Source organism: Didymella exigua, assembly GCF_010094145.1.
Source record: "Didymella exigua CBS 183.55 unplaced genomic scaffold M421scaffold_38, whole genome shotgun sequence".
In the NCBI taxonomy this organism is placed as follows: Eukaryota; Fungi; Ascomycota; class Dothideomycetes; order Pleosporales; family Didymellaceae; genus Didymella; species Didymella exigua.
The window spans coordinates 7010-16543 of record NW_022984812.1 but is presented as its reverse complement, the minus strand read 5'-3'; the positions used below and the strand labels follow the sequence as shown (position 1 = coordinate 16543).

At 45.7% G+C, this 9534-nt stretch overlaps 1 protein-coding gene across 1 annotated transcript; it reads right to left on the bottom strand.

The window, feature by feature from the left end:
• Nucleotides 1–8104: 8104 nt before the first annotated feature.
• M421DRAFT_278337 (uncharacterized protein) lies at nucleotides 8105–8803 on the bottom strand. The gene is made up of 2 exons (XM_033588875.1): nucleotides 8666–8803; nucleotides 8105–8583 (listed from the first exon to the last, which is right to left on the bottom strand). Exons 1-2 carry the CDS (start codon nucleotides 8699–8701, stop codon nucleotides 8158–8160), a joined length of 462 nt encoding a protein of 153 aa, XP_033444666.1. The 5' UTR covers nucleotides 8702–8803; the 3' UTR covers nucleotides 8105–8157.
• Between the last annotated feature and the right edge of the window lie 731 nt (nucleotides 8804–9534).

Below are 9534 nucleotides of genomic sequence, written 5' to 3'. Positions count from 1 at the left end.
ATTTTAGTTTAATATAACAGGTGCGTTCCTAAATGCGAGCTGCAGAAACTAGCCTCAGGTGCTCTGTGAGCTTCCTGATAGGTTCTGGAAGCCTAATTAGGTTATACTCCTACTACAAGCTCTATACAGACTTAGGGATTTACTAGTTCTATAGTATAAAGAGCTTTCTACTACACTTTAGGAGCTTAGTTTAAAGGCCTTAAAAGAAGAGCTATGTCTCTTCTTTAATTAGGAGCGAAGGATAGTTTTACTATTCTATGTAGACAATATCCTCCTTGCCTATTACTACAAAGATTAAGCAGCTGCAGAGGAACTAATAAGCTCCCTAATAGCTAAATATTAGATAGAAGCTTATAGACTAGTAGAATAGTTCTTAGGGGTGAGAATTTTCTAGAATTAAGCTACTTAGACTCTATTACTTAATCACAACTCTTATATTAAGAAGCTTACTACAAAGTTTAAAGTTTTAGATAAAGGATTACTTCTAAGTATCCTATACCTAACTAACAAGCTTCCTAAGCACTAAGGAGAAGCTTTAAAACAGGAAATTAAAGCCTATTAAGAATAGGTAGGTTTAATTCTTTATACAGTACATCGGGAAAAGTTTTTCCATTGTCGAAATTAGGAAATCGTGGCATTGTACTGTGGGCAACAGTAGGACTTGTAGGCCTACAATAGTTATTCAATGTGCATTCAATGTCTAGCCAATTTTAAGCTAACAGCTCTAACAGTCCTAACAGCTGTAATAGCCACAACAACTCCTAATCCTGCTACAATAGTAGCTCTGCTTAATAAACTATACTTTTATTATATTAATATACTACTAAGTCTCCTCTTTAAAATAAGCTATTAAACAATATTATAGGCCTATTAATAGAATAGTTATTAAGCGTAGAAGGTTTTAAGCTTAATGTTCCTTACTAAGTGTCAGATAAGAGCGAGCGGCGAGAGGTCGGATCTGCGCAATCGAGCAGGGACCTGTCGTGCAGCCAATCAGCAGTTGCCAGGTCGATTAAGCGAGACCTGGCAACTCCTGATTGGCCCGCACACCGGCGGCCGCGAACAGCGCTAATTCCCCCCCACTTCAATCCTGTAGCAACCAGCACAACGACACGGCAGAAACACCATCGCCACGATCATCAATATATCATTATACCACCTAAGATCTTGTTAAGCACATACTCTGGCTCACAGTACGAGCATCTGACAATTAAGAGTCTCACTGCCGCAACCGAACTGCTGCAACCTCACTGCCGCAACCTCACTGCCGCAACCGAAATGGCGCAACCAACGTACCGCGACCCAACGACAGTCCTCAGGGACCAAGCCGACTGGACTGGCTGGCTCGCGCAGCTACAGGCGAGATGCCTGTCGCGCAACATCTGGGACAAGATCAACCCAAAGACAACTACACCACTACTATCAAAGCCACTCTCGCTGAGGGCTCCAACCATTACCAACTACGCGCCAGCCGCAAACACTAACATACCATTAAGGCTAACTAAGCTATTAACAACAGGCTAGAAGGCATTTAAGGAAGACCTTAAGTATTACAAAGTACTCCTTAAACAATACAAGAACAATTAACACAAATATGAGAAGGAGGAAGCAAGCCTTCAGCACATTATTGTGTTCATCTAGTCAACTGTGTCGCCACATCTACTGCGCACATGCTGTCTTCCTGAGAAACCACTGCAACAGTGGATCACAGACCTACAACTCACTGTTGGGGTCAACGAACGAATTGAACAAGAACAAGCCCAAGACAGATACCTCTTAGCACTCAAGCCAATAAGAAGCACGTCACAATGGGATACCTGGCTAGCTGAGTATGACCAGGCAGCTACAGAAGCAGAGACGTACAAAGTCGCCAAATTATCGCAATTAAATGTGATAACAAAGGACTTCCTGACAGCTGTGAACAGGGTCGCGCCTATGTGGGCTACAAGCTTTCAAGATAGCAGACGCTTTGAATCCAGTATGAGTTGGAAGGAGATGATGAAACGCTACTAAGAGCACATGATGATAAATCATCCCCTTAGATTAGGGCGGCACAAGGCCTTTGTGGCTGACGATGCAGTGTTTCTTGCTGAAGGGGGTGCAGCCTCCCAGAGCCATGAAGGGGACGCCCAACATGCTGTAAGCGCGCTATCCAACTGGGGCAGACCTTGATATCAACGTACAGCGGGTAGGAAAACCACCACGCTCAAGCGGCCTTTAGATCAAGAGCCTGCTTCCACTGGGGGAGCAAAATGCCCTGCATGTGGACAACGCCACTCTATACGGGATTGCTACTATGTTAATCAAGACAGAGCTCCTGAGTGGTGGAAACTAAATAAGATTATTTCTGAACTTATTAAGTTTAAGTGTAAGAAAGATGTTACCTTTTAAGGGCTACTTCGCGCACAAAGCAAGAGCTAATCAAGAACACTAGTGGTAAAGCACTCGCATACCCCTACCCTAGAAATCCTAGACAATTGACTAGAAGGCTAAGAAATTGCTGACGTCAAAGCAGCGCTTAGCGCAGCGAACTAACAGGACGCTGCTGACTATCCACTGCGGAAGTCGTTCATACTTGACTCAGGTTCTACCTGTCATATCACCAACGACCCCGACCGCGTCTATGGGTTCCGACAGCCATTGCCCAGAGACTTCATATGGGCTGGGAATTCCAAGGTGCTGGTTAGAGGATATGGATCAATTGATCTACTCCTGAGGAGTGGAGCCAGGACAACCAAGGTCACCCTCACGGACGTGGCAATTTGCCCAGACCTGCTATGCAACCTAGTGTCCTTCTGCCTACTACAAAACAGAGGCATGTGGTAGGACACATAAGCAGACCCAACAACTCTCTAACAAGCAAATGGCCAAGTAATTGGAGTAGTATTAGAAATGCTTGGCCAGTGGGTGCTTAAGTACAAACTGTCCCCACTAGCCGCCAACCACACACACAAAATCACCACACGCACTAAGAGAGGACCACAGAAGGCCTCAGCAATACAGTGGCACAAGCGACTTGGTCACCCTGGTCCTGCTGCAATCGAACACATCGTCCAGCAGACTCAGGGGGTGCGGATCCAAGGCATCACTACAGTCAAATGCAACGCTTGTGGAATAGCCAAATCGCGATGGCAAATCAGCCACGCACCAAGAATCAACAATGACGGACCTAGAGAAAGACTCAGTGTTGACTTCCACTCCTACGAAGTACAAGGAGTCACTAAAGAAAAGAGCTAGATGCTCATCACCAACAGGTTCTCAGGCCTACAGTGGGACCTCTACTTCACAGATTATCGCACAGCGAAGTTAATTATTAAGGCACTATTAACGTTTATCCTGTTCTTGAAAAATCACTACAACATCTTAGTCAAGACTATTAAGGCAGACAACGAGATAGCCACAGTCAAACCAGGCGTATTGAAATAGCTGGCAACACAAGGAATTATTGTGGAGCCTTCAGCGCAAGACACACAAGCACAGAACGGTAACGCAGAACGCTCAGGGGGTGTGAACAAGGAGAAAGCTCGCGCAATGCGACTTGATGCCAACCTCTCCTGGGAACTGTGGCCAGAAATCACGAGGGCAGCAGTATACCTCTACAATCGAACGCCGAACTACGCAAACTATTGGAAAACACTATACAAAATATTCTTTACGCAAGTTGCCTTTAGCAACAGAATAGTGACATTACTGCAAAAACCTAACCTTACGCACCTAAGAGCATACAGGTGCAAAGTGTTTGCTATAACAGACAACACACACAGAGGCAAATCACGTCTTCAACAACTAGACCTAAAGGCCTAGATTAGCTATCTAGTGGGCTACTAGTTGTCAAACATCTATTAAATCTAGATACTATTACTTAGCAAGGTAATAAGCACTTAAGATATTATGTTTAATAAAGACACAGTATTTAACAGGAGAATTAAGGACCTTATAGAGAACCTTATACACAACACACTTAAAGAAATAGCAACACATGTGCGATCTATTAAGCTACCAACGCCTACCTAGTAACTAGAAACAGATTCCTTTTATAAGGATGAAGCCCTAGCAGAGCCGTCACCACAAGACGAAGCAGACCCGCCAGGCTACTATCACGGACGGAAGATACAGGATAGCTATCCTACCCCTCCATCAACACCGCCACCTGCAGCACTACTTGCAGGCATTATGGCCAGTGATCAAACAACTCTGACGCAACAAGCGTCCTCAACTACTGTCCCATGGGCAGCATCATTCCTTGCGGGAACCTAAGCTGGACGTGTTAGAACATACAGAGGAGAAGTCATAGACAAGGCTAAGATGATAAGAATGCTCGCCAAAGGCTTGAAGCCCTATCAAAGTCAACTTCCACCTCTGCCCACGTTCCAAACCAAGCTTAAGGATCACCCTATAGGTAAACTCTTTCAAGAAGCCAAGCAAGAGCACCTCACAAGCTACTAAGAAATAAAATTATAGTTAGAAGTACTACTTTAGAAAATTAGACTAACAGGACAACAGATCCTTAACTGCATGTAGGTATATACCTATAAGCTTAATAGACATTATTAACTGCTAAAGTGCAAGGCGCGACTAGTAGTCAGAGGCGATTAACAACGCAATATTACATCACAAGACACCTACGCAGCCACGCTTGCCAGCCGATCCTTTCGAACGATGATGGCTATGGCAGCTCACTATAACATGGAGCTCAAACAATACGACGTTACCAACGCGTTTGTTCATGCTACAATGGACAGAGAGGTCTACATGAGAATGCCACGAGGCTATCAGAAGCCCAGCACGATACTGCAAGTAAACAAGGCACTTTACAGGCTGCGCATCTCTCCCCTCCTCTAGCAGAAGAACTTCACTGCAACACTAAAAGCACTAGGTTTCCAGACTGTGCCTCACGAACCCTGCTGTCTAACTAAGGGCGGCATTATTATCTTCTTTTATATTAACAATATTATCCTCGCGTATAATAAATTAAAAGAGCAAGAGGCAATGCAGATAATCAGCCACGTACAGAGTAAGTACACCTGCACAGGAGGGCACGACCTACAGTGGTTCCTCAGCATAGAGATTATATAAGACCAAGCAAGCAAGAAAATCTACCTATCTCAGGCAGCGTACTCAGACAAAATCAGTCGCCTTGCTGAGAACACAACTATACGACATGACACTCCAATAGCAACAACTGAACTACAGCCAAGGAGTGGACTAGCAGCGCCAGCAGAAATCAACAAGTATCAACGCAAAATTGGATCACTGCTGTTCGCTGCGGTCACCACGCGACCTGACATTGCGTTCGCCACATCAAGGCTTGCCAGGTTCCTCACCAATCCAGGCATCAGCCACCAAGATGCTGCAGACCGGGTCCTTCTATATCTACTCAACACTAAACAGCGATCACTGCAGCTTGGAGGAGGCATCAGCCTCCAGGTAGCAAGTGACGCGTCCTTCGCTGACAACACTATAGACAGAAAGAGCTCCTAAGGCTACGCAATTAAACTCTTTGGCAGCCTCATCGCATGGAAAGCAAACAAGCAGGACACAGTAACAACATTAACAACTAAGGCTAAGCTTCTCACTCTCACCTAGGTTGCAAAAGAAGCACTTTTTATCTCAAGGCTCTTGCGCGAACTACACGTCAATATAGGCGTACACGCCATTACAATACAATGCAACAACAAACAAACAATTCAACTAGTCACTAAGGAAGTGTTGCAACTACATACTAAACTTCAGCATGTAGATATCTACAACTACTAGCTCTGACAGGAGGTGGCCGCTGGAAAGATCATCATAGAACACGTCCAGTCTGCGAGCATGATAGCAGACAGACTCACAAAGGTACTCCCAGTGAACAAGTGGGAAGGTTTCCTCTAGCAACTTAGTCTAGTGAACAGGGAGTTAACAGAAGTGCTAAACAGCGTGCCTCTAGACAGGATTCAAGAACAAATTAAGGACCTCACACACACATAAACAGTCAGCTTAAAGAGTTTCTAAGCTAAAGGGGGTGTGTTAGATAAGAGCAAGCAGCGAGAGGTCAGATCTGCGCAATCGAGCAGGGACCTGTCGTGCAGCCAATCAGCAGTTGCCAGGTCGATTAAGCGAGACCTGGCAACTCCTGATTGGCCCGCACACCGGCGGCCGCGAACAGCGCTAATTCCCCCCCACTTCAATCCTGTAGCAACCAGCACGACGACACGGCAGAAACACCATCGCCACGATCATCAATATATCATTATACCACCTAAGATCTCGTTAAGCACATACTCTGGCTCACAGTACGAGCATCTAACACTAAGACACTAAGTTAAGATTCTTTGCTAGGGCTCTAGCAGCCTAAATGTTAGAAAATACAAGAATATTATTTAAGAATAGTAGGTAAACTAAGAATTCTACGCCTAGGCCTGCCTGTTCCGCAGTGTGTGCTTGTTAGCAGGTGCTTTGTTGTGTGCTGTTGCAGCTGCTACGTCGTGTGCTGTTGCAGCTGCAGCTGATGTGTTGTGTGCTGGCGCAGCTGCAGCTGCCATAGTGTGCTGTCGCAACTTCAAAACACAAACCTTCAACAAACAAACCTTCAACGCTCTATAACTCGCGTTGTAGTAGGCCTACAACAATAATTTTTCGCTCATTTTGAAGCTACAATTTCGCTCTATCTGTGCATGAAATTTCGCAATTTTTAAATATTTAATACTAGTACTAGCAGAACTAAGGGTAGCTATGCAACAATGTTGCAACGTTGTTTTAAGTTTATTAAATATAGGCACTTAGCATTTTAGCTGTTGGCAATGTTGGCGCGAAATTAGGGCTGTTGGGCGCAAATTGGGGCTGTTGGGGCCGTTGAACGGCTGTTGCACGACTATGCCACAACTGTCAGCAACAGCCAGTCTGGGCCGGATTTCGAAAAACTTTTCCCGATGTAGTTATAATCTGCCTAGATGTAGCATATGCAGTATCTTAACTATCACATCACCTAACTAACCCTAGAGCTGCTTACTTTAAAGCAGCCGCTTAAGTTATTAGCTACCTGTACTAAACTAAGCACCTAGGTATAAGGTACAGAGCTTATTAGGGCAGCTAGTTGTTGATGTGTGGAGACGCGTTATTCGCTGATGATAGCGAAACTTATTAATCATCTTAGGGCTATATTGTGCAGCTCTTTAGAGGTCCTATTATATAGAAAGCAGCCAGGCAAGCAACAGTTACTACATTAACAACAGAGGCAGAACTGCTTGCTTTAGAGCATGTGGTTAAGGAGAGCACTGCTCTAAAGCGGTTCCTTAACGAGCTGCGCCTTGACCTAGGGGTCGCTTGGGAAATCTTCTGCGATAATTAACAAACTATCTGGCTTGTAGTGGAAGAGAGCGAGCGGCTCACCACTAGGCTGCGCCATGTGGATATTCAGAATATGTGGCTGAAACAGGAGCACGCCAAGGGAACCTTCACAGTCACCTATATGAAGACTAGTGAGATGCCAGCTAACGGGCTTACAAAAGCGCTGCCCAGGCAGGCTCACGAGCGCTTTCTTGCTCATCTCAACTTGTTTGATATACAACAGGACTCCAAAGGAGCAAGTGATTAGTCAGTGAGCTGATAACAACAGGTCCTAAGGAAGAGCAGATATTAAAGTCTCACCTTAGGAATATTAATATTTCACAGAGTTACAAAAGAGCAGGTTAAAGTAGGAGCAAACGATTGATTTCTTCAAAACTGGGGAGGACAAACCCCCCCCCCCCAATAGGTATAGGCAGCTCTTTCGAGCGCTCTACTGGCAGCCGACAAGCTCAGCGCCACACAAACAGACCACAACACCCCCAGCACCAACTCAGACACCACCATCAGGGGTTCCAGGACCTATCTAGGCAGAATAGTAGCCATCCTTGACAAGCCCCTTCACCACCTAATAGGCGGCGCGCAGCTCAGTCGACCGCTAGAAGCTTGTTAACACCTAAAGACAAAATTAAAGGTTTAAAGGGTAAGACTTACAGGGGTTGTCACTCTATTAGAGCGAACGAGCTCCTTAACCAGCTCTAAGCTAATTAGCTTAAGGGCAGAGGGGCTACAATAAAGCAATTAGACTACTATTTAACAGCTCTAAACTAAAGAGACTTACAGAGCCTGGCAGGAGTGCCTGTGGGAGCACCAGAAACACCTCTTCGCCCGTCAGCTAGCGTTCTCCACGTCGTAACAAAGATCAGCTGAGCTGCTCGTCAGCAGCGCGGCCACACAAGTCCCACAGGGGATCACCCTGCGGGTGCCCCTAACGAGTGGTACCCTGGAAGGGGACCCACCCACTGCTGTGGCGCCGGGGTTGGTGCTAGTGGTGGTGCTGGTGGTGGGGAGGGTAGGGAGGGGAGCGTGAGGGTCGAAAGGACCCTTAAAGGAGCCCTCCACTCCCACAGAGGAAGCTCGTTTGGCCGAAGCCAAACCACTGCTGCCCAAAGGCGAGACCGAGCGAGGGCGGGCGCGGGCACGCGGAGCGAGCAGAAGCTCTTGAAAGGTGTCCGCGCGCCTGGCTGCCTCGTGGCGGGCTCGGCGGGCGGCGGTGGCGGCGGCGGTGCGCGCGGCGCGCATGGTAGTTGATTCTCTCTATCTCCAAGTCAGTTACAGCCAAAACAAGCGAAGGAAAGATCACCAGCCGCTCAAAAACACAAAAACAAAGTATACGTACAGCCATGATGGATAAAGAAGCTGAAGTTGTTGACATTAGGGGACCTGTAGGTTTATATAACCTCGCAAGCTGGTGAAAGAGAAGCTAGCTGCGCGAAACCCCTCCTTTATATAAGGACCTCACCAGCCTAGACCTACCCTCTAAATAGTTCCCTATTACTCTCACTAAACAGCAGAAACAAGCTCCTAGACAGTTAACTAAACGCTTGTTAATGTTATAATATCCTAGGAGGAGACTTAGCTTAAGAGTAGTCTGTAAAAAAACCTACAAGCTTAGGTAAACCCTAAGGGTTAAACAAGCCTTTAAATTACCTAACACAAGCTCTTTAGGCTACGCAACTAAAGTACTTTAGGAAAGTAACTATACAAGAGGCCTTAGAGTTGTAATAGAGGAAAAAGCTTTTCTAAGATAAGGCTTAGACACTTAGACCTTAGAGAGGAACCCTACTTTTTAGTTAGACCCCACTGATCATCTTATCATATACTCAGCCGCTCACTCATCTAATGAGCGAACGCCTAGGGGGTGTGTCACACAATCAAGCACCTCAATTGAGGGTGTGGAGCTTGCTGGCCCAGATAAACCAGGACGAGCACCTCTAGGTAGGCTGGCGGATGGGTAGGGTATGCTTTTTTACGTTTTGGCTTATAGCTTCTTAACTAGCAGAGATACGCTTACATAATCTATTATTCGATAGAAGCGCCTAGTATTGCGCCTTCTAATGAAAAAAGAATTAGCTTATTCCGCCTAGTATTAGCTAAGTTATTAACACTACCTAGCAAAGTATACCTATTAATAGGTATGCTTGCTAGGTACCCCCCCTTTTTTAACCTTTTCTAGCCTCTAGCTTGTGCAGTTTAATAGTTATAACA